Genomic DNA, 26,932 nt, shown 5'->3' with positions numbered 1-26,932 from the left:
TAAGCCTTATTTGCCACTTCCACTATAGCAGTGTAGGGCTTCAAGTAGGTTTTCAAATGGACCGTGTTAAGTGCTCAATTGATCTGTTCCATGAAGTCCTCTTCCTGCTTCTCAAATCAATATTTCACCCACGTTATTGCTTTTAGTTCCTAGTAAACCAAGAGACTGATTTGGTTCAGCAAGGGGAAGAGATAATTAAGGTGTAAAAGTTTTATCTGCCTGGGTCTTCTTCATATTCCACATATCAGTCAATCAGTTCATTAACAGTTAATATGGGAGAGTCCTACAAGGATATACATAAAGCAGTCTGCATTCATCAGGAGCCTGAGTTGAAACATTTTAACCAGTCCTTCACTCCAGCATAAATTTATACCAGCTATCAGTCTCGGTTACCAGGGAGTGAGCTGTCTATGACAGTAGATTTAGGCTCCAACAGCTCCACCTATATAGAAAACCAAATCCAAATGTATACTAGTTAGGTTAGGTGCATAGTTATAGACATAAATTCATCAATCATTCCTGACTGGATAACTTCAGTGGGGCTACTGAAATATTTCAGGACAAGGAACTTAGAGTAATCCAATGTCAGATTATCCCAGCTAAATCAGGAAGAGAGACTCTTAGGCATCAAGTACATTGGTGAACATAAGCAGTATAAAATCCAGTAACAAGCACTCAGAACTGATTATTGAATGGAGTATCTGATCAGTGAGATAGAATTCCTATGTCCACCCAAATCTTAATTGCTGTACAGTACCAAAAAGTAGATAGCAGATGAACTAAGGGAAACGAATACTCTTTCCCACTTCAGCCCAGTTTCTGAATTACATATGTAGTTTCATTCAGGATTAAATACAGCAACCCACCTGAGACTGAAGAGCAAAACTTTTTCAGTTGGAAATGCTACCATCTTTGTAACATACTGCTTCTGTTAGGTTGAAGTCTATAGTTCTGCCTTCCTCCTGTTTGGATTTTTAAGCAGATACTAATATTATCACTGAAGCAATGAGCATGAAACTGAGCAAACTCAGGGAGGCAGTGAAGGACAGGAAGGCCTGGTGTGATATGGTTCATGGGGTCACGAAGAGTCAGACACGACTTAATGACTGAACAACAACAACAAAAATTGATATTATATTATTTATATTCTGCTGTGTTTTAAAGTGTTTTAAATTGTATCTTGGTAGTTGTGATTTTATTGATAAAGTTTTTGATTCATATTGTTAATGCTCATGAGCTGGTATGAATAGGTTTATTACTTATATAAAAAATATTTTACTAGGATTGCTTAAATCCACATACAGAAAAAAGACAATGAAATTTCATTGCTCAATTAAAATATAGTTACAGAAATAAACTTTTTAGAAATATTCTTGTAATCTCTGCAAATTTTACAACATTCATACTTGAAATGCCTAATTGGTTAGCAAACTAGATAACTATATTACTGTTTGAAATTTTAAGCAAGTATGGGTTATTAAAAAGGCTCTTTTTATTGCAACTATTAATGAAGTTTACATTGAAAGATATACATCATTCCTGTGTCCCCCATAATCCTTAAGAGAATAATATGGTTTACCAGTCATATTTAGAAAGAAGGGGAGAAAAAAGTAATGGAAGATAATGGGTTAAAGTTGAAGGCTTGAACATTTGTCTTGAAGGTCACAGTTTCTGTGCAGAATGATGGAAGTTCTTAATTGCTCATTGCTTTTATATTTGTATCTTTATATTTGTTCCTGTATTTACATCCTGATTGGAAAATAATAGATAATAAATTGAGATATGCCCAAGAACTCCTAGTTTGCATATTTTAAAAATTCAAAATAAATTTATATATTTACAAAACTATTTATTTATTGGAAAATTTAAATACAATCTTCATAGCTTAATGATTTTTGTTTTTGCAAAAGGAGAGATGATAATATGTAAGAATTGTATTCTTTATCATCTCTTTTATTTTAAATTCAGTCACCTGCAGATCGATGTAAGAAAATCCATGCTGGCGATGAAGTGATTCAAGTTAATCACCAAACTGTGGTATGTATAATTGAATTCTGTTTCACTTGAAGATGAAGATGCACTAGTTTATCAGCAACTCATGTTAACAATTTTGGTTTACTATGTTGAGCAGCATTTGCATGAGATAAAAATTAGTCATTCTTGTGATATTTATATGTAGCCACTTCTCCCCAACAGTTAAAAAAAAGCACAACTGGCCAGTTTCTATAAAGGAAGTTGGCTGCTCCCTCTCAAACAAGCTTTGTTCTTCATGATATTTTGCTGCTACTTTACTGGGTATATTACTTTCCTGGAAATAGCAGCTGAGTATGTCAGTCATATCATGAGAAAAGAGCCAGTGAATTTCAGCCTAGTTAATCCACTCCTGCCACATTACCTTATACAACTAAAAACATATTTCTACAAATACGTATTTGATAATATTCATACAGGAGAGCTTTTATAGAGAAACCTCTAATAAGACAACATCTCAGGTTATTAAACATTTAAAGACTCAGTGGGTTTCTTACATTTATAGTAATGTTACAAATGGTATGGCAGGAAAACAAAGTTAAATCACAGATTGTTCAACTCCTATGTACAGTTTAATTGGAACCAGAAGTATTGAAATAATTTATTTTGTTTTTTATGCTTTAGTAGGATAATATGTACTTTATTTCATTCCTTATTGAGGAAAAACAGTATTTCCAACTATTAGTATGAAATAATGTTAATGAACTTGCGGTTGGCCTCAGCAGTTGACAACACCTGGCTGATCTCTGAAGGTAAGCAGAGTCAGCCCTGATTAGTACTTGTATGACAGTCCACCTCGGAAATTCAGGGCTGTTGACTAGACTGTAAACTCCGAAAAATATCCTGGAAGAAGACAATGGTACAATTCTTCTACAACACTGTTTTTTAAAAGAACAACCTACATACAGTAGATTCTGTATGCAGTATGAGGTCAGTTTGAGTGAGTTTGTATCTTAGTTTGGCAATGAAAATGCCTTAACTTGGAATGATGTTTCTAGATCATGCTCCTAAATTTCTGTAGTGATTGGCAAAAACCCGAACCATAAGAAGACAGTTTGAAATAAGTTGTGTGACTGTATATAAAAGGCTGATAAAAGATGTTATGCTATATACACTTAAGTGACTAAGTCCCACTGAATACAGTGGAACTCACTTTTAAATAAACGTAATTCTGTTAGAATTAATTAGGATTGCCTTTTCGAGTACGGTTAGAATTGTACTGTTGGAGACTAATAACCTTTACTGGGAAATTTGGACAAGATATTTTTATAATGTGGGAACATGATTGTAGGATGCTGTATTTTATTGCTTTGATTCATTTTACTGGAATGTTAAACTAGAGTTGATAAATTTTTATCAAGTTGATTTTAACATAATGATTCTTTAAGATCGAACAGTTGTAGAGTTTGCTCTAATTTTGTTAGTATTAGTGTATTTCAGGAAGAATATATATGAATGTATTTATAATTTATTTTTCAGGAAACATTTAAGTGATTAAAACCATATTGGTGAACTTTAGGCTAAGAATTGTTAGAAAGTTAGAACTCAGTTCTAATGATCTGTGACAACTAAATGCATTGCAGCATAGGTAGCAAACTTATTATCTCAGAGGGCTGCACATGTTGTCAGATTAACAGCCAAAGCCCACATCCATCAGAATGCTCATGGACTCCTATGAACATACACACAAGTTCTCCATTATCGTCTATTATCCTCTTCCTCCCCTTATTGTTGGTTTCTTGTTGACTGTACTAGTCAGCTGAGTGATCAGCTCCCACACCTGAAGTTGCAGTTCTTAGTTAACAACAAGGCAGATGGTTACAAAGATCAGAGATCAATGTTATTTCTAATAAATAGCTGGTTGTAGAATAAGAGGCAATCAAACAGACTGTAAACCAGATGCTGTAATTAACTGGCACATTCAAAGGAGTTGCAAATGGAATATGAGCACATGATGATATGAATTAGGACAATTGATTGCTGAAATCCAGCAAAAGATAGCTACTTCAGCCACTTTGTTTTTCTAGAAATCTTAAGTTAAAATCTGTGTTTCTGATTTGTCTCTACTGTCTTGGACTGAGCAGTCTGCTAAGTTCCTCCAAGTTGGATTCATGTGTTGGCTGCTTTGATAAGGAATTGTTTCTAGCTAGGCCTTCTGCATTTTGACTAATACCAGAGATTCCTAGTATTTTAAAGTCAGCTTAACATTATTGAACAAGCTGTAACTAATTTATTTGATTATTGGTGACAACATCTGGCTGGCAGTAGCTTCCTATTTGCCCTAAAGTCATACTATTTTGAACAAAATGCTTAATCATTTTTCATATTACCAAATTTCTTATGTGCTAATTATGCATGATATGTGATTAGATGTGATGTAACACTAAAGAGCTGTGGTGGAGTACAGAGTTAGTAGGCATCCTATATTTCATTGTGTTGTTGTAGCCAAAGTAAAAGAAATCAGGAGGCAAGATTCTGTGATCCTCTCACATGTTCAAAAAGAGTATTTTTTACTTATGCCCCCCTCCTTTTTTTGTTAAAAGGACAGTGTATCAGCTTAAGGACCCATAACAGAAGTCTGAGACTGTTTGGGATTTAGGCTAATCTGATTTGTGCTGTCCACTCTCGAGTGATGTGGATCTAATACTTCACTAGCATATTCCTGGGAATCCACTAATCAGATTCTTTGGCAATTGTATATATATTCAGTATACATTGGTGCAGATATTTAAACTATTTTGAAAGTTCCTGAGCTGAAACACTTGAAAATAATCTTACTAATATAAAGAAGAAATTCCCACTTTTACTTTATTGATATATTAGCTTTTTATTCAAGTGCTAAGCATTGAAATAGCAACTTTTCCCTGGCTGCTCTACAACTTTCCACAGTCATACACACTGCGCTTACATAAAAGAAATAGGATCCTGAACGGAAGACCATCTCACTAAAAAGAAAAGACATGAAGTCCACTAGGTAACCCTAGAGCTATGTGTTTGAGCCATCACTATCAGTGACATAAGGAAATAATTTCAATATATGGGATTTCTTAGTTCATACTACATTATGGCATCTTAATTACCCAGAAAGCATGGTTGTATTTCCAACTGACTAAGGCTGAGAGATGTTGGACTGCAGTTTTATAGTTAGTATTTTCTGATAATATATATCTTTTAAATGTGAATTGATTTTAATTAGAAGTCCTGAATATAAGGCATTTGTGTTTAATCTTAGATGTCACTGATAGAAAATATAAGGTTTGTGTCTAGGAATTCTGCTTGAGTTATAAACTTTAAGTTTAATCTTTAGTACTCAGCATTGGCTCTGTGTTTTACAAAAGCAGTGTAAAAGTATATACTTTTGAGGGGCAGACAAAAATAAAGTAATGGTGTTCCTTGCTAAACTCCTTTCAGGATATTGTTGGCTTTTAAGCATTCCCTTTCACAATTCTACTTCCATGGGTGTTGTTGTTGTTTAGTCATTAAGTCGTGTCTGACTCTTCGTGACCCCATGAACCATATTGCGCCAGGCCTTCCTGTCCTTCACTGCCTCCCTGAGTTTGCTCAGTTTCATGCTCATTGCTTCAGTGATGCTATCTAACCATCTCATCCTCTGCCGTCCTCTTCTCCTTTTGCCTTCAATCTTTCCCAGCATCAGGGTCTTCTCCAAAGAGATCTCTCTTCGCATTAGGTGACCAAAATATCTGAGCTTGAGCTTCATTATTGATCCTTCCAATGAGCAATCAGGGTTGATTTCCTTTAAGATTGACTGGTTTGACCTCCTAGCAGTCCAGGGGACTCTCAAGAGTCTTCTCCAGCACCACAGTTCAAAGGCATCAATTCTTCGGCGCTCGGCCTTTTTATGGTCCAGCTCTCACAGCCATACATTACTACTGGAAAAACCATAGCTTTGACTATGCGGATCTTTGTCGGCAAGGTGACGTCTCTGCTTTTTAATATGCTATCTAGGCTTGCCATAGCTTTCCTCCCAAGGAGCAAGCGTCTTTTAATTTCATGGCTGCAGTCTCCATCTGCGGTGATCTTGGAGCCCAAATAAATGAAGTCTGTTACTGCTTCCATTTCTACCCCTTCTATTTGCCAGGAATTGATGGGTCCAGATGCCATGATCTTAGTTTTTTTAATGTTGAGTTTCAAGCCAGCTTTTGCACTCTCCTCTTTCACCCTCATCAAGAGGCTCTTTAGTTCTTCTTCACTTTCTGCCATTAGGGTGGTATCGTCCGCATATCTGAGGTTGTTGATGATTCTCCCTGCAATCTTAATTCCGGCTTGTGATTCTTCCAGCCTGGCATTTCTCATGATGTACTCTGCATATAGGTTAAATAAGCAGGGTGACAGTATACAGCCTTGTCGTACACCTTTCCCTATTTTGAACCAATCGGTTGTTCCATGACCGGTTCTAACTGTTGCTTCTTGGCCCGCATACAGATTTCTCAGGAGACAGGTAAGGTGGTCTGGTATTCCCATCTCTTTAAGAATTTGCCACAGTTTGTTGTGATCCACACAATCAAAGGCTTTTGCATAGTCAATGAAGCAGAAGTAGATATTTTTCTGGAACTCTCGTGCTTTCTCCATGATCCAGCGAATGTTGGCGATTTGATCTCTAGTTCCTCTGCCTCTTCGAAACCCAGCTTGTACATCCGGTAGTTCTCGGTTCATGTATTGCTGAAGCCTAGCTTGTAGGATTTTGAGCATAACCTTGCTAGCATGTGAAATGAGTGCAATTGTGCGATAGTTTGAGCATTCTTTGGCGTTGCCCTTCTTTGGAATTGGAACGTAAACTGACCTTTTCCAATCCCGTGGCCACTGTTGCGTTTTCCAAACTTGCTGGCATATTGAGTGCAGCACTTTAACACCATCATCTTTTAGTATTTTAAATAACTCAGCTGGAATACTGTCATCTCCACTAGCTTTGTTGTTAGCAATGCTTCCTAAGGCCCACTTGACTTCACTCTCTAGGATGTCTGGCTCAAGGTCAGTGATCACACCAGCATGGACATCAGGGACATTAAGATCTTTCTTGTATAGTTCTTCTGTGTATTCTTGCCACCTCTTCTTAATCTCTTCTGCTTCTGTTAGGTCCCTGCCTTTTTTGTCCTTTATCATGCCCATCTTTGCACTAAAGGTTCCTTTCATATCTCCAATTTTCTTGTAGAGATCTCTAGTCTTCCCCATTCTATTGTTTTCCTCAATTTCTTTGCATTGTTCATTTAAGAAGGCCTTCTTATCTCTCCTGGCTATTCTCTGGAAATCTGCATTCAGTTGCATATATCTTTCCCTTTCACACTTGCTTTTCGCATTCCTTCTTTCCACAGCTATTTGTAAAGCCTCATCAGACAGCCATTTTGCTTTCTTGCATTTCTTTTTCTTTGGGATGGTTTTAGTTGCTGCCTCCTGTACAATGTTACGGACCTCCGTCCATAGTTCTTCAGGCACTCTGTCTACCAAATCTAATCCTCTAAATCTATTCATCACCTTCACTGTGTACTCACAAGGAATATGATCTAAGTCATACCTGAGTGGTCTAGTGGTTTTCCCTACATTCTTCAATTTAAGCCTAAATTTTGCAGTAAGAAGCTCATGATCTGAGCCACAGTCAGCTCCTGGTCTTGTTTTTGCTGTCTGTATAGAGCTTCTCCATCTTTGGCTGCAAAGTATATAATCAATCTGGTTTCGGTATTGACCATCTGGTGATGTCCATGTGTAGAGTCGTCTCTTGTGTTGTTGGAAAAGAGTGTTTGCTATGACTAGCTTGTTCTCTTGACAGAACTCTATTAGCCTTTGCCCTGCTTCATTTTGTACTCCAAGGCCAAATTTGCCTGTTATTCCGATTACTCCTTGACTTCCTACTTTAGCATTCCAATCCCCTATGATGAAAAGGACATCTTTTGGTGCTAGTTCTAGAAGGTGTTGTAGGTCTTCATAGAAGCGGTCAACGTCAGCTTCTTCAGCATCAGTGGTTGGGGCATAGACTTGGATGACTGTGATATTGAATGGTTTGCCTTGGATACGCACTGAGATCATTCTGTCGTTTTTGAGGTTGTACCCCATTACTGCCTTTCCCACTCTCTTATTCACTATGAGTGCAACTCCATTTCTTCTAAGGGTTTCTTGCCCACAGTAGTAGATATAATGGTCACCCGAATTAAATTCACCCATTCCCGTCCATTTCAGTTCGCTGATTCCCAAGATGTCGACGTTCAATCTTGTCATCTCATGTTTGACCACATCCAGCTTGCCTTGGTTCATAGATCTTACATTCCAGGTACCTATACAATATTGTTCTTTACAGCATCGGACCTTCTTTTCGCTTCCAGATACATCCACAGCTGAACGTCCTTTCGGCTTTGGCCCAGCCACTTCACTCTTTCTGGAGCTACTTGGAAATGCCCTCCGCTCTTCCCCAGTAGCATAATGGACACCTTCCGACCTGAGGGGCTCATCTTCCGGCATCATATCTTTTAGCCTTTTAACATTGTCCATGGGGTTTTCTTGGCAAGGATACTGGAGTGGGTTGCCATTTCCTTCTCCAGTGGACCACATTTTGTCAGAACTCTCTGTCATGACCTGTCCGTCTTGGGTGGCCCTGCACGGTATAGCTCATGGCTTCACTGAGTTATGCAAGCCCCTTCGCCACGACAAGGCAGTGATCCATGAAGGGGTCCATGGGTGTATAGAACTGCAAACTTAAAATCAGCTTCTGTAGTTCAGTTTCTCAATTCATTGCATTATTGAATTAAGGTATATAAGATAGTATAAAGGATAATACTAGCTTTAATTTGTCAATATTCATTTAAATTATATGCTCAGTAGGTAGAGCAGAATTATCCATACTTTAGTGACAAATTCCAGTAACCTTACTTTGTTTATAAATATTACTTCATCATTTTGGCTACCAATTGTGGTCATCTTTAAGAATAATTAAAGGTGATTCATCAGAGTCAATAGGAAGGTTTAAAAATGAGCATTCTTTTCATTATAGAACCCAGGCAGCAGAATTCTGTTGAGACTTGAAATGGACTGTGTTTGTCTTATCCATACTTAAAAATGAGTTTGATTCTTTACATATAAGTGGCCATGCCAGAAAGCAAAAACAGCAGAGAAAGAATACAAAATATATTTTTCATTCATTAAATGAAATGACTTTATTCTTTTTCTGAATCAACAAGAAAAGAACAATCAATACCCTATATGAGATTTCACTCCAGCCTTTGAGAATATTTCAGTTGAATTCAGATTAAGTTAGCCAAATTTACTTCGCAATAAATACAGAAAATTAATTCCTGATGCTTTTCAGTTGAAGTAAATTTTAAGTAACATATTCTGGCTGTACTCATCAGCAAATATTTATGGAAGAAGATGGAGGCAACACAACCTTAATTCAAAAATAAATTGCAATTTGAGGTTCTGTAACTCTTCTGTGGAATCCTGAATCAAAAGACGGTGTTAGTTGAAGCCAGCAGAGATGAAATCTATAATAAAGTAAATCATATAATTTGTATCACACACCCAGTGGGATTTGTCTTTGTGTAGTCTTACAAATTACTTTTGAAACTAGAAATATTTTTAAAAGTGTATGATAGGAAATTCTGCTTTTTTCACAGCATTCCTCCCCTCCCCCTTGTCAAAGTCCTTCTGAAAAAGCAAAAGTCACTGAAACCTGTATAGCATAGAGACAAATTTAAAATACTGATTAACTCCTGAATGTCTAGAGCTCACTTAGTTGAATGTCTGTGTTTTTCACTGAGAAGCTGAATGTACTTTCTAAAAATCAGTTTGTCTCACCTCCCTAGAGAGGTCAGTTCTTGATTTAAATAAATAAATCCTTAATGGCCCTTGGGTCTAAAGAACTAAAGTGGTTTGGAATGGGGCTGCTTTGGTTTGTACTCATAACTTTTTAAAAACATGCAGCCAAGCAATAGTCTTTAGCCATCTCCTCTTCCCCCTTAATTAGTGGAATGCTGGATCCAGAATGATGCTACATTTATTTCTGTTTACCTTAATCATGTTTAAAGGCAAAGTTGAAGGCTATGCTCCTAAACACAGTAACTTGAAAATCATTGGTAGAGTTCTAAGTAAAGTTTAGGATTGAAAGGTTAGGTACATACCATATATACTTGTGGATAAACCTTTGAAAAGTACACCACCTGTGATAAGCCAACCCTCAAAATTTTCATGTTTTTTCCAAAATACTCTGAAGGACTTCATTTGTTTTCATATTCATAGTACTTTGGTTAAAAATTCAAGGGGCGGCTTATCTGTGGATGGATTTGTCCATGAGAATATATGGGTACTTTAAAAAAATGTATGTACTTGTGGATAAGCCCATCCATGGATAAGTGAACCCAATTTTTGCGGTGCATTTTGGAACCTAAAATTCTTGGCTTATCCATGAGTATATATGGTACCTATGGAGAAATTTGTAGTTAAAAATTATAATGATCAAAGTAGCTAATAAAATTTTACATTTAAGTTGTTTGTTAGTTTAAAGTATGATTCATATATTAGGCCCTTTCTACTCCAAGCATTTTTCACAATTAAGCCCAAGAGCAGGACTATAGTTGTCTTCACCCTTTCCAAGCTTTGTGTCTTTTTTTTTATAATACATTTTATTAGATTTTTCAAATACAAGGATAAAAAACTAATACAAACTAAGGAAATTGTAAAGAGTAAAAAAGAAAAAGGAGAAGTGCAAAGAGATAAAGGAAAGGAAAGGAAAAGGAAGATATATAAAAGATGACTACCCCTCACTCCAGACAAGCATAAATAGTTTCAAATAATTTAACACCTTCTCTAGTATTTCATAACAAAATTCTCTTCTTTCCCATATCTTATCAATAATCAAATTGTAGAAACTCATCTTTCAGTCCTAATCAGCAAAAGTCCATTTAGGGCTACCGTAAATAATAACATATGTATTTTAATCTTAATAAAAAAAATAATTTTATAGTCCAATTTATTACTTTTTCTAAAAAACTAAAGCAAAAGAAATCTCTCCCCACTTATACACAAATCCTAAAAATGTCGTCTTTCAGTTCTGGTCAAAAAGAAATCCCATTGTTAACTAACAGAAGCAACCTATATTTTAACAGTAATAAAATAGTTTCACTTTATAAAGCTTCTTTTTACTTTTAAAAAGTGTAATCTTTAATCCTGACAAATAATGTCCCACAAATTGATTCCTTATCATTTTTTCTTTGTCTTCTTTCAGGAACAGCCTCAATAATTTCTCTTTGTCTCTTCTCAGGAACAGCTTCATTGGTTTAACACATTCTTTTTGTAAATCCAAAATAAAAAGGCTTTCTAAATCACTTTTCTGGTTTATCATTTGTATGTCCCCTTTAATTATTAAGACATCAGCTGATTTATCTGTAAATCCATTTTAGCATCTTTTTCCATTTTCAGATCTGCAGCATCTTTTTCCAAATCACTTTTATAATCCAGCATTTTTTAAAACTCAAAATCCACATTCAGTTCATCCTTAGTCTCTGTTTTCTCCAATGAAATCTGTTGTTCTTCTGTATCCTCTATCATAGTGTCAGTCTTGTAAGTAGTTTCTGAGTACATTGCTCCCAAATCACCTTAATATCTTCTATAGTCAAATAGTACTGCTCCATTGTATTAATGGATCTCTTCCCCTTTAAATGTAATCAGTTGTTCTCTCTGGTTCCCTCAGTCAAGTTTCCTTATCATTTGTTTATTTTCTAGACAAGAAAACTTTCCCACAGGAGGTTCTTTTTACAATTAATTTCAAAATCTTCATATTTTTTTTAGTAATTTTTAAACACCCCGCAGGATATATTCTTTCATGTCCATCTAGCCCTTTAATTTTTCAAACCCTTTTGCCATTCAAAAAGTAAATCTTTTCTTTTTAATCCTTAGACTTACATGTAGCTTCTTTTATCCAAGGTAGAAGGAGATTCTCCTGGTGTAATAAAACTTGCCCTTTGGAAGGTTCTTAACTTCTAAGTAATCCATAAAAAGCAAGTTCCTAAAGTAATTAAGAGAGGAAGAAGGCGAACCCAGTGTCTCTTTGAGAGGCACGGAACCGTGCCTTAGGCAGGATGTTTTTCTCTTCGCTCCCAGAACTCTCAAACCTGCTGGAGATTGCTATTTTACAATCTCTTTGTAGGGAGACTCTGTATGGAGCAAACTTGTGGGCAATCCTTGTCCTCTCCTTAATCCAGAGAGAGATTCTGAGGAGCTGGCTCCTCTTTTCACCATGGTTGTCAGCGCCGCAAAAGTCTTTAGTCTGCCATTGCTGTCCCCGGAAGCAACCAGGCTTTGCCTCTTATCTTTGCCTGTAATGTAAGTAACACATCTGAGTCAGAGGTAATACACACATGCTATTTGGCAGAGTCAGATATTTGGGTAAGTAAAATTTCTAGTAGAGCATCTTTTTCTATTAGAATATACCGTATTTTTCCGACAATAAGACGCCCCCATATACAAGACGACCCCCACTTTTCCAACCCCAAATTAAGAAATCAATATTTTAAAGATAGTGCAGAACACATTTTTATTTAGTAATTAGTTAACATTTACCTGATACACTCGGTGGGAGGAGGTCCAAACCGTCTCTCTGCAGCTCTATTTCCAGGTTCTTTTGCATAACTGATTACATTCAAGCACGAGTGAAACTGCCGATAGCTTGTCTCTGCAAACAGCCTTCCTCTCATTGGTTTGTTCAGCATCAGCTGACGTCAGTTACATCAGGCTCGTGATTGGAGGAAGTCTGTTTGGGAGACAAGCTATTTCACTCGTGATTGGAGGCTAGCAATAGGAAGAAGCCTCTCTGCAGAAACAAAGTATGGACAGTTTTGCAACCGGGCGATTCTCAGCTGACTTCCTTGAATAAGACGCCCTTCAATTTTTAGCGTAAGGATTTTAGAAAAAAGTATCGTTTTATAGTCGGAAAAATACGGTATTCACAAAATTGCCTTTTAATGTTGCAAATTGAGTACTTTTAATTTTTTTAAAATCAGATGGTTTTGATGAAATCTTTAAAATCTAAAGACTTCATCTAAAGACTTCAGATCATTAAGTTTGATAATCCCTTCCATTAATTACTTCAATTTATATCATTTAGCAGTGTTTTTGCAGGATCTCACTAAAATAAATATACTTTATTTATTTGATATTATTTTATTATTTTAATTATTTGACTATTATTTTAATTATGTATTAATTTAAAAATAATTGAAGGAGAAACTGATCATTTCTGGAATTTACCTTCTGAAATGAATATTTGCGTAATTATTTCAAAATAAAAAGGCTAATATTTTTGAAGTGAACTCAATTTTGTTTGATTCAGTGTATGTTATGTCACATGCTCCTGGCTTGTCACTTTCATTTGAGAAAGTTTAAAAGGAGATTGAGAATATTTTGGTTTTAGCAGCAGTAGGAAGATATCAGGACCAACTCTTTGACCAATTCAAGTCTCATACACCCAAATCATGGGAAGACTGCTGTTTCTGTGTAGAGTGAGAAAGCAGGGAGGCAGAGGATGATTGGCTATAGGAAAGCATCTGGCACAGGCCTATTTGGGAGTAGCTTGGAGTTAATGTGCTGCGGCGGAGACTGAAAGACTGGCTTCTTGTACTTAAGGTGCCATATGAGTAACTCTCCATGATAGTCTATTATTGTATTTGTGCTTCACTTTAATTGTGCTGTAGCTGTTCTTGCTGTATCCACTTCTTATTGTGAAGCTTTGTGAGAAATTTCTACCTTCAGCAACAAACCTTACTCTTAACTCTGGCTATCAGCAGAAATTGAAGCAGCTAAGAAACATTAGGTAGAACTATGATTATTTTTACCAACTGTCTTAAATATATTTATTCTGAAATCAATAGGACAATCTAAATAGTATTCTTGTAGAAGAAATTATACACTAAGATAAAATATATTTAACTAATGGTGAGTGAAATCTAAAATCAGATACTGAACCAGACAAGGAATTAATCAGAAAAGGCTTGACAAAAAAGTGAGGATTGTTCTTTATAAATAAACAGTTTGATGTACTTGGGCACAATCTTCATATAAGATTGTAGTAGAATCCAAAAAGAGTATAAGGATATGCAAGGCAAGGTATTTCAAAATGTGAAAGCGCTGTTTGTTCTAGAAAAATAATAAGGCAATCAATGCATTTGCTTCCTTTGAATCATATTCCTTAGATATTATATTCAAAGTGCTTAAATATCCACTTTGATTTATTTAAAAAGTCTAATTTTTAAGGCTTAAATTTGAAAACTTATTAGCAATAAGTTTGATGCCTAGTAATCAAATCAAATCTTTATTATGGTCAGAGACTAGCATAGCCTAGTAATATCATAGAAATTAGAAAGTTGGAAACAAGTTCCTGTTTCTTTTCTGTCTCACAACATAGCTAGAATAAGTAGAATACATTTTGCTAAAGAAACAAGTATTTACTATGTTTCGTTATTTATTATTATTCCTATTATTTATTTATATTTGTATGCTGCCTGACTCTCAACAATTCTAGGCAGCTCAAACAATAATTCTTTTCCCGTCCCACAATTTGGGTTATATTGCTGAAGAATTTTGAATGTTTTATTGTACCACACGTTATGTCTAACCTGTTTAAATTTCCTACAAGTAAGTTGCCTAAATCACCTGCATAAGTATAAATATAATAATTGTGATTATTGAATGAATAATTCAATTATTATTATTAATAATAATAATATTGAATGAATGATCCTTGAACAGTGAAGAAGTGTGTGTGTGTGTGTGTGTGTGTGTATTTGTACTAACCCTAAGAAATATTTGCTTAGTATTAGTAGGAAACATTGTTCAAGATTTTCCTATGCTGAAAATGCAGGTTTATATTAGGAGATAGTTCTTTATTCCACAGTTTTCAAGAATATGTGTTCATTCACTATAGGAAACAGTATGAGTGATCCTCACTGTAGCCATGATAGTTATTTCACTGATTTCATGATTACCTTTTGAAATTCCAGTTGACTATAAGTTTAAAAAAGTATTTTGTATTTACTTCAGGAAGCTGAAGTAGAAACTAAGGGCAAGTGCATTGCCTTGTCTAGTCACCTCTTGGAGGGCTATTGGTATCGGTAAAGGTTAGAGCAGCTGTTTGTGTATTTCTCAGATCATAAAGTTTACATGTCAGGAGTGAATTGTTGACAGCAACTTTAAGAATGTGAAAGCAAAGTAATATGTTCTGTATTATATTAAAGAACATTCCATATACATATAAATAATGAGATGCTATTTTTAGTAGACAAATAAAAGAAGAATTGTTATATCAGCAGATGTAATACTGTGACAGCCTTTGTTGCTGTTATTTTTAAAGATGGGTTTTCAGTATATAAAGGAAAATGAATTCAATAAGCTTTTCTAAATACAGTTTGCTTATTCCTTGGTATTTCAAGGCAGAACTTTACATAGTTGTATTTTTTAAACTGTCCACTGTGAATGCATTAAAAGAGGTAAGATAGAATTATCTATTCAACATTTCTTATCTAGTGATATTTTAGCACTAAATCAGCAATGTAGAAAGCCCCTTCCCACCACTTCAAAAAATAAGTGCATTTTTATGTCTGGAATTTCTGAAATCTCATAGCAAATTACGTTGAGTATGGTTATTGCACAACTGTCTTTGTGTACAGTGCAGGAAACAATTGGGAAACTAGCCCAGAATGTGTGTGTTGTCATATGTACGTCAAAGACCGCCCAGCACATATCACTTTTTAAAATATCTTCATATCAATGGCTCCAGAAGTGTTAGCAGCTTCATATCAGTGTATTCTTTCAGAAAACATTTGTTCTGACCTTACCTGCCTTAGATGCTGTTGTAAAGTTACCATGAATTCTGGCAATTCTGTACTTCCATACTGAATCTGTAATACTACAATATACAAAATTAAGTGATTGATATGTATACATTTATCAATAAATTTTGAACAATTTGAAATTTAGATTTTCATTACAAAAACACAGACTTTTCAAGGTCAGAATGATTTTTGTTTTTTTCTTGGTTTTTGATCAGTCTGAAAGAATATTTTTATGATTAATTTTATAACAATGCCCATTGAAATGGTGGATTAATAGCATGGTTAATTTAAGAGTATAATTAAGTGTGAATGTGCAGCTAAAATAATGCTAACTAAGTTGTAGGGTGATAGTTATTTATTTTTAGCCCTAACATTTTTTTGGCAGTGTTCCAGTGCTTAACTCTAACTAGTTTTGAACTAATTATTGAAATACCACATAAAAATAAGAATAAATCCCCCAGTATGCAGCAGTGATATATTCATTCTCTAAGTTTAAATATCAGATAACCCATTCTAATGCATTCCAATAATACTGATTTTAAACAGCATGCTTTAGTGATGTCAACTGTGAAATTGTAAACAGCCGTCTGCAAAAACTAATGATTTTACTAATCTTATGAAAAGGGGAGGGTTACACTGTGAATAATTTATCTCAACTTTATTGTAATAATTTTGCTGGTTACCAGGTGGGGTGGCAGTTGAAAAATTTGGTGAATGCACTACGAGAGGATCCGAGTGGTGTTATCTTAACTTTGAAAAAGCGACCTCAGAGCATGCTTACCTCAGCACCAGCTTTACTGAAAAATATGAGATGGAAGCCCCTTGCTCTGCAGGTAATGATGCTTAATCATAAATCATACACCATCATTTTAGCTGTAGATTATCTCAGTGCTGCTTTACTGTGCTTCATTTCAGCAGCATATGTGGATTTAATCTTGTATGCTTTGAAAATGCTTTGTGAAATGATATCTGCAGATTTATTTGCTATCTTAAATTAATATTAAATCCATAGCTTGCAAAATTGAGGCAATATTTTATTCCTCAATTTCAAATGTATATATCTCCTGTTCTACTGAACTGTACATATCCTTTTTAAAATGCATACAATTATATGCAGTATTAAACCATAATTCAATAAAAATAAAATACTAATCACATGCTTGGGTCCTGCATTTCTGAACTGTGGATCTCCTACCCCTATTTAGTGATCAAGTGATACTTTGCAGGACAGAAGGAAGTCAAGGGGTGCAAACCAAATTTGAAATTGTTTGAGTTCAAGTTGAGTTATCCCAATTTTGCTGGAAGTGTTCTGATGCTGTTCTAAACATTCTGGGAGTGTTCTGTGCTTAAAACATCAAGCTGTTCTGAACTTGAAATGGATTGTTTTGAGTTTGAAATGATTCAGATTTTAAATACTTTGTATATCACTAGAAGGAAGCTGGGAGGTCCTAGGCGTATGGATTATTTCAATTTCTAGGCAGAAGGAAAGTAATAATCCTTCTCTGTATATTGGTTCCAAACCAAGTGAGATTTACTCTTTCCACCATGTTGTAGATATATGTGATTTTTAGAGGAGTTGTTTAAAAGAGTCAGAGGTTTGTGAAAATATCTACTCTTACTATTCAAGACAATTTAATAGGTTGTCATATCCTGAGATATTGTTGCTCCTATAGACAGCACTTGTACATTATGCCTATATATTTACATGAACAAAAATAATGAAATATGAATTAAGTAAATGCTACTTTTGCAGTATAGATCCATACAATGTCTTAAGTTAATAATGATTTGACATGGGAATAGAGCTAGTATGTAATATAAGTGTGAGATGTGGCATTGCTAAACTGATCTGGAAAATATTTGTACATTTTCAAAGAGACCTATAGGAGTGCTATCTATACATTACATTTATATAGTTAAAAATTTTGGACAACAGAATCAAGATTATGAAGTTTACTTACCATTTGTAAAATTTAAGGAAATATATGGTCTGTAAGCAATTTTAAAAACAGCCCATTGTTGGGAGAGATACTCATGGGGTGAAGTAAGAAAGAGAGTACAGACTCATAGGCATTTAGAAACAGTTGTTCTGGCTCAAGGGGTGGCTTCCAAGCTAGGCCCTATTACTATACAAAGTCATGTATTCCTTATGTAATTGCATTTTAAATATCCCAGGATTAGCAACAGTATTTTCTATAGGGATTATAGTAAGGTTGTTTCTTTTGCTATATAGTAGTCCATTTTTTCAGTATGTAAACTTTGCTACTTAATTTATAAATAAATAAATGGCAATTTCAATAGTAACAGATTCTGTTACATAATATTGATGTCATAGCCCTCTCTCAGAATATTTTACCCTCAACCTTATTTAATGCGTTTGAAGGAATGAAAAAGAAAAATGTTCCTGGCTTTGTGTGGAAAATTGGATAGAAAGAGTTTTGTTAATTAATGCAATTATTTGGTACTATTGCATTTTTTTTTTTTTAATCTGCGCTCAGTCATTACTGACTCTGCAGTGACTGCTTGGACGAGTCCTTGCAGTTTTCAAGGCAAGTGTTTCAGAAGTGGTTTGCCAGAGCCTCCTTCCTAGAGCAGAGCCCAGCTGGCACGCGCAGGAGGTGGGGTTTCCATTGCTTTGCGCCCTTTTCGGGCGAGCGCGGTTTTCACGTTTTACCGGCAACTGCTCCCGAGTCCTTTCCAAGGCGCCGCCAGCATTTTTCCTCCCACCGGAGTGAGAGTACCCATTTATCTACTCACATGAGTTTTCGACCTGTTGGGTTGACAGGAACTGGGGAGGAAACAGGAGCTCACCCTGTTTAACGCGAAGGCTGGACTCGAACCGCGGAAGCGTCAGCCATTTCTGGCCGGCAACTTTCAGAGTCATTAACCCGCTGCGCCACCACTATTGCATTACATCCTATAATTCTGAGATTAGGTAAATCCCGCATTCCAATAGTGTACATTGAGACTGAGAAGCTAGAAGGTGAGAGTTAGAAGGAGGGCATGCACCAAACTGAGATTATATCAAAATGATGACATGCATGCTGTGATGTCATAAAGTAAATTCCACTCTTAAGTCTTTGCATTCGAGGAGACGTGGTAGCAGTATCACAATACTCATTTTATCATTTGCTCTTTCTTCCTCTCCTTTGACCCCTGTGAGTCCTTAACAAATACTTTTATATGTAAGCAAAATAAATAAATCTTTGTGATTCTCATTATAATCCCTGAAAATTATGAAAAGATCAATATTTAGGCCAATCATTATACTATTCATATAAAAAGATTATGTACATTATGTTGTTCTTGCTGTTATACTGCTCTTCCTCCTAGAGGAGCCAGAACAGTGTACAAAAAGAAATATAAGAACAATCAAGAATTGAAAGATTGTCCTAAAATAAGACAATAACACCTATATATATATAATGGCATTAAAACAGAGTTGTTTTAAAAAGACTATATAGAAGGTATTTGTTGCTACTCTGGCTGGATAATCAACCACAGCAGTTGTTTAACACAAGACAGCAGAAGGGTCAGACATACTTCTTTAATAATATAACTATACTTTGTGTTTCTAAAACACTAAAAATATTTCCAGATGTTTAGATATAAATAACACATACCTTTTTAAAAAAATGCTTTTTCAAACTTCTTATAAATGTCAGTATGGTCACTACTATCCTAAGGAAAAGCATTGCAACTTCCATGTCTCATGGCCTTCTGAAAACAAGTTAAAACATGGTTCTTCCAGCGGACCTTTAAGATTTAACTGTATTAGCAATGCCACTTCTTACAATTTTATAATTTCTATCCAATATTCTTGTTACTACTTTAATCATTTTATTTTGTTTTTGTACCTTTTAATAAATTTGGTAAGGTACCTAGAATGAAACTGGTTTTAGGCAGTCAGATAAATTTAATAAATAACTTAAATAAAGTTAGATTTCAGCTGCCAATTATTAGTAGTTACATTTTACTTTTGGAAATATCTGGAGTATTATGATATTACATCCCTAATACTTAATGTTCTGTTGATGTAAGTTCCTAGTGTTCCATCTTTAAATATTCACTATAGTCTTAATTTGTTAAATCTGAAATTGCACAAGGATTGTATGATTTTTCTTAAAACAATTATTGTTACATTTGCTCTTCAGGGATATAATTGTCCTTTTTGTTTTTGTTCAGGCAATCATTGCTTATTGTCTTCTCTTTGTTAAATAAACTGCAGTTGCAATTATTTTTCGCAAATTTATAGCCTTAAAGTTATTGTATTTTAAACTATTCTCCTTTCATATCAAGATGTAGATTTTTAGCATATATTTACTTTCCAAACTCAATATTTCTGTTTTGGGGAGAAGTGGTTTTCACCTGTGATAGGATCTAAGAATGCAAACTGACCTGTTGATAGAAATTAATGAAAGAGCTTCAGGGGAGGAACTTACTACTCTGCCTTTTGGGAACTACTCCTACCTTAAAATAATTCATATGGTAATTTGTGTAATATTATTTCAAGAGAGTATAATGTTTAAAGAGAAAAATAAGACTCCTGAATAAGAATTCGCTGTATAAGTCTCCTGTAAATGAAGACTGGTACAGCCTTAAATGGTCAAATAGTTTTTTGATGTTAGTTGTTTATCCATAATCATACTTTTGCTTTTACCTGTAGTTTATGTATAGAGCCTCAACTGCTACTCCATTCCATATTTTATACATATTTCATTTGATCTGTATATACTGTTTTGCTACACGTTTGCAATTAAATAATGTGAATAATCTGAGTATCTGAAATGATTTTTGATAAATGAATTTGTGTTCTGTTCTGCCTTTAACTTTATGGCATTTCCTTACGTTTTGAAAAAGTAAACTTTTCTCACCTTCTATATTATTGTGGACAATTTTATTTCATATTCTCTAACAATATGTATTTATTGAAATCTTGTCATTTAATGAGCAGGCCTGTTCTGTGGGTGCACTATGATGGGCTATTGCCACATTAAGAGCAATTGTATCAAGAGGAATGTGGTTGCAATTCCATGCTTAGTTAGTAAAGACATAAAAATAAATAATAGTTTTCTTTAGCAGGAGTTGGTGGGCTTTGAAATAGAGAGGTAGATACATTGAGTACAAGTGATAGAAAATTAGTTTAGTTTAATTTAGTTTAGGTCATAGACCAAAAAGTAGAAAAAAAATATGCAAACCTGAAAAACAATTACAAGCATATTATGTTGATCAAGCATTCCCAAAACTAAACTTCTTCATATTCCATGCCTTCTCCAACAAAAGTGATGTGACTGAATTTTCAGAAGCTCATAAGATGAGATGTTTGCTAAACATTTGAAAATAAAGTCATTTCCAACCACTGCAATGTGATGGTAATGAATTTACAATTCAGGTTAGGAATGTAAAAAGACTGCTGTTTTATTGATGAGTTTAAATTGCTTCAGACTGATAATGGATAATGTGGGTTGAGAAATTAAGCATATTACTTTCTACACAATCCATATAGTTTTACATTTATAAAAATATATATTATATAACAACATAATAATAATAAAAATGAAAATATTAAGTTCAGTACTTAAAATGTCACAAACCAAATGGCTTAAATTGAGAGAATGACAATATAAACTTCATATATACTATGAAACTTTAAAAACAAAAAACCAGAAATTTATTTTATTAAAAAGACTTATCTTGAAAATATTCAAATGTTGACAAAAAACATACTAGCAATTCATTATTATGAATAAGTTATGGATTTATCCCTTTAGTTGCATAATAATTCTTTTGGGTATTCTTCCTCCCAGATTTGAAATATCCAGAACTTTTGATGTCTTCCTAAATTGTAAATGTGGGGTTAAGAGCCTTTAATATGGAACAGTTATTCTGTTGTGAATGCCAAACTGTCAATCCACATTTGCACAAGGAGTGTATTTGTAATACAGAAATATACTCCACCATTTCCTGAATGTTAAAAATACAAAGGCGGAAGTGGAGAAGGAAGTTGTGGATTGAGACTAAAAGGAAATCAACACTGCTCTCCTCTTAGATTAAAGTTCAGATTTCCAAGTAAAAGGAAGTAAGGGATTTTCGTTTCAAGAAAAAAATACTGTTTCTGTAGAAAAATACTCAGCGCAGCCAGAATTTCCATTATAATGTTTCTTTTTTTTTCTTGTGTATTGCTAACTCAAATTTAATGTTTAATGTACAAAGGCTGACTATGTCCTCAGCCTTTCATTCTAGTCTTCAGTCTGGGCAGCAAAATATTAATTTTATTTATAATCTTCTGGTAGGCTCTGTATTAAATTGTCTTGTATTTATTTCCCATCCCACAGGGAGAAAGCAATCATTTATACAAGATCAGCATCATTTAGTGGTCTCTCTGGAACATTTATATTTCATGTGGATTTTTGGTTTAATTGCTGACCCTAATGAAAGCAACTATGTAATGTTGAATGTATGCATTTTAAGGTTTAACATTTTTTAAAAGGTTTGATATTTTATCTCTTTTTAAAAATAAAGTATGATTTTATTTATTTTTGGTGGAATTGCTCTATCTCCCAAGAAGAGGGGGAGTAGCTAAAACTCCAGTCACATGCTAATATGGTATATAGTCAGGAGGTAGGATTATTGATATTATTTCAACTTTTGCATTTTTTATTTTTTAATAGCCAGAGATATAGCAAGATGATAAAGCCTCATCTCTTTCATGCACAGTGAAAATCATGAAGATGTTAATCCAAAACAAGAGGAAGAACCAGGACATGAAAACATGAAGATGTTCTGGGAGGATTGAGATATCCAGCCTGCCACCCTAACAGCTGTTCCACAACACAAGCCTATGAATATCAGATCAAAATATGGAAATAGTAGGACACACCCACATCACAAGAGTTAGCATTCCATCATCTAAGTTCCACTGTAATCAGTAATCATTGTAATCTTTATTAAACATTGTTTGAAATATATTTCATTAGAAAAAAGACCATCTTGTTCCAGGATTGTCTCTTAGAAAATACACAATCAGGGCTGGCTTGAAAGTTATAATTGCAAGTCCATTGCTGATAATTCCCCTTTGGCCTCAAACAACTATAAGAACTTCCCCAGTCACCAATACATAATCTATTTACAAATAAGATTTTTCTGGGCTTGAATAATACTAATTGAGTAACCATCAATTGTATGAACTGTAGTTTAATGTCTACTTCACCATTCATATACTTGGTTATCCAAGGAAATTCTCATCTGCAAAAGTGGAAATAGCAAAGTACGTTCTAATTATTTTGGAACTCCCAGCAACAGTCATCTTATCCTTTTCAAAAGGCTATTAAATAATGCTGAATCAGATATTGTGTTTCTGCGTAAAGAACAAATTAGAGAAAGTTGTGCTGAAAGATTACATGGACTTTATGATTTTGATTCTATTTTATATCCTGTGACTTTTAGTGAAAGCACTAATATGAAAGCAGTTATATTTTTAATAATAGATAAATAGATAAATAAGTTATATTTTTATAATAGATAAATCTATTATAAATAATAATAAATAATAGATCAATAATAGAAGGACAAACAACTTGTCCTTGTCACTGTGTACATATCTATATGTGCTTTTTGTGACCACACATATAATTAATCTATGTTTCCTGTATGTAAGGTACTGATATTTGTCCAGTAAAAATTGTTGGGGTTTTACAAATTTTTCTAGTATAGCAAATTAAGATACCAATATTTTGCATGCTTTTGCATATTCAAAATGAATTACTCAGCTTGCTTGGGAATACTGTTTTTATATTTTAGCTGTTTGGGCAAAAGGGCCTTTTATCTTCATACAGCTTCTGGACTCAGGTGTTTGGATCAGGATGTTAATATGGAGACTATGTGCATTTGTGTGATTAGTGGTTTTGTGGTTTTACTGAGCGTCAGTAGAGTTTTATTTGTCTGGGAATATTTGTTTGTTTAATGGAATTCTTTGTTTTTATCTTGTTTGCCACCCAGAGTTTTTTGGATAGTTGGCAGCCATATATATATTAAATAAACAAATAATAAATAAATAGCCTATAATTTCTGTGGAGAATTGAGTGATACACCTTTGGCTGCATAACTTCATATATAAAATACATGTTCTTATCTAGAACATATATTACTGACAATACGTCGTGATTAGTTATACAGTTGACTGAAACTTTCTCTCATGGAAAGTTGGGGAGTGAAAAGGGGAGCAGTTATACAGGGCTGGCTGATGACTTGAATGAGAATGTTTTAATTTATGCTCTATTTCTTTAAATGCATAATATTATGCTATTCTTGTGGTAGGAATAACTCCTGTGAAAATGTAGTATTCCTCCTAAGCTCTGTTTTGCTCTGTACCTTTGCATTTAGGTGTAGTTTCATTATTCTTTATTATCGGAGTTTTCCCATTTCTTTCAAGCAGTTTATGATAGTACATTTTTTTAAATCAGACCTTTATTATTTTATAAATAACTCAATTTATATATATAATACCTAATAACTAAAACTCCTTCCTCTTCACAACAACAACCCTCTGAGATGAGTTGGGTTGAGAGAGAGTGGCCCAAAGTCACCCAGCCGGCTTTCATGTTTAAGGCGGGACTAGAACTCAACAGTCTCCTGCTTTCTGGCCTGGACCTTTAACCACTAGACCAAACTGGCTCCACTTGACCATCTAGTCAAAAGTTGAGAAGCAATAGCAGATTAGGATTTAAGAACAAGTGTGCTGTAATGGAATGGGTTTATTATTATTTTTTTGTTCATCTGCAAAATTGTGTATTTAATTATGCGGAAACAGAATTTTCCATTTTGGTATTCTTACTGTCATTGAACATCTTATTTCTCTGTTTTTTAATTGTATCCCAAAAAGGAATAGACACCAGCTTAAACAGAATTTTGTAGTTATATTTCAGTTTTATTTATTTGCATATTAAAGGATTCAGCTATCACAGCAATTGACAGTACTCTAAGTAATGTGCAGTATCCAAAACTGATAACATATTATGGGAGTCAGGCAGCATATAGATGATGATGATGATGATGATGATGATGATGATGATACAATTTAATACAGATTAGTAAAAAAACAAAACAAAATATATTCTGGGGCTGATGGCTCCATAGTAAACAATCCCAAAAGATCTGGAAATACCTTTATAAAATAAGTTTAATAACTTACTTGTAATGCTCTTTCATTATTAAGAAGTAGAAATTTAATTTCTTAATACAACTTGCCCAAATATTTGTTTTCTTTCATGCGACTGCTTTATATACGTATGTAGTATATTGCCTAGCACACAAATTATCTTATATTCACAACAAATTTTATTGCAAATGAGGATACACGTTACTGAGGTGATGCAAATGAAATGAAAAATAGTAGGGAATAAATTTGCTCTGCCACGTAAATTATGATTTAAATAAAAACACATGATTTATTGTTCTTACCAATATTATTACCACATTCATCAAATCAAGGCATATATCAAAGGTAAGCTATGGGAAAGCATGCAGTTTTCCCTAGCAACTGTCAGTCTGTTTCCAATATAAAACTGTAGTAGTATTGAATGGGATCTATTGATATTGTGTATATCTTGTGTGTGAGTGTATGATATTCTCTTCTAGCACCTTCTGGGTAACCATTGTTTATTTTATGAATACAATATAGTCCTAATGTTACATTAAATAATAAGTCATTAGGACATTTACTACTATTTAGCTTTTGTGTCTATTCATCAATATACTGGGATGCTATGGCAAAAATGAGAAGTTGTGAAATCATGTATTATAACTTGAAAAGTTGTACAATTTTGAGAGGCCTAGGCATTGTTTTATGGTTATTTCATTCTTCCTTCAATAGCCATTTTCAGAAAGTAGCGCTGGGCAACTACTGTTCTGCTATATGGCAACCATCATAGGAATTGTCAGGGCTTAATTTAATCTCTCATGCTATTTAACACTGCTGAGGAAGATTATCTGGGGATGTGAGTTGCACAGTCATCAAATGTAGATGACAGCCAGTTTCATCTCACCTTTCTGTCACCAGGTGAGGCAGTGAATGTTTCTAGAGGTAGGCCAACAATATAAGGTTGATTCAGGCAAGATAGAAATAATGTTGGAGGGCAGTTCATCTGTCTACGGAGTAGGGTCTGGTATGCTCCCAAAGGGATCAGTGCTCAGCATGGGGGGTGCTCCTGGATACATCATTCTTATTAAAGGCTTAGATGGCGTAAAGAACACCTTTTCTCTGCCTAGTCTGATAATTCTAGTTTCAACTCTTTCTGTTTTGATTATTGCAGTGATAATACCATAGACTAAGATTGAAAATGTTCAAATAATTAAATTAGCCTAATATAGAGCTGCTACTTTATTAACTGGGATTGGTACATGGTTCAAGTGGAATCAGTGCTTTGTTAGTTGTAAATTCTAATTAGTTTATAAGCCCCATATGAATAATTGACTTAGCTCCTAGTACAGAAGATACAGTTAACCAGATTACCCATCAATCCAAACATTTTGGATTAGTTTCTGGGGTTAGTTATTTGGATTGGTAATTGCAAGACATCTCCCCTCATGTCAGATCCATATCCTTCCTAACTTAATGAAACAAAACTTTTAGAATGCATGCCTTAAACTATAAATTCTGGCTGTTGAAAAGAATCTTCTCCTAACCTAAAGTTTTTCTAAATAGGTTGCTCAAATGCTTATGCAATTTTGTATGTTGTAAAAATTCATGATGATAAAAACAAATGAAATCCACAGGAAGTATATTAAAATGATTACAATAAAAAAAATCAAATAATTCACAAACTCAGTCTAATTTTTTACTCCACATTTTGCTCATGTACCTTAAGGTGCTTTCAACCTTAACACAGAAGCACATCAATAAATTTCCCTCTCCTATTTAATGAAATCATTTCTATGTGACAAATAGTATTCTACTAATTATGTACTCTCCAGTGAAGATATTTAAGAGTCAGGAGGAATTTAATACTTTTTGCTTGAGATTTTTCTCTCTTCCTATTCATCAGAATAAAATCTTTTACTGCTGATTTATATTTGCT

The 26,932-nt window shown here is 34.3% G+C and overlaps 1 protein-coding gene across 2 annotated transcripts in view; it reads left to right on the top strand.

Annotated features, from left to right (window-relative positions):
* The window catches only part of CNKSR2 (connector enhancer of kinase suppressor of Ras 2), a 167,339-nt gene that overhangs the window by 77,011 nt on the left and 63,396 nt on the right, over positions 1 to 26,932 (top strand). The window contains exons 8-9 of one of the 2 annotated variants that reach the window (XM_088144838.1): positions 1,969 to 2,037; positions 16,544 to 16,690. In XM_088144838.1, the coding sequence (XP_088000964.1) occupies positions 1,969 to 2,037; positions 16,544 to 16,690 (216 nt within the window). The remainder of the gene's footprint in view (positions 1 to 1,968; positions 2,038 to 16,543; positions 16,691 to 26,932) is intronic. The other variant, XM_088144839.1, reaches the window with a different exon arrangement.

Source organism: Python bivittatus, unplaced genomic scaffold (assembly GCF_059951505.1).
Source record: "Python bivittatus isolate LINGU-HERP-01145 unplaced genomic scaffold, Pbiv_v1 ctg000350_np1212, whole genome shotgun sequence".
Classification (NCBI taxonomy): Eukaryota; Metazoa; Chordata; class Lepidosauria; order Squamata; family Pythonidae; genus Python; species Python bivittatus.
This window is presented reverse-complemented; position numbering and strand designations above follow the sequence as displayed.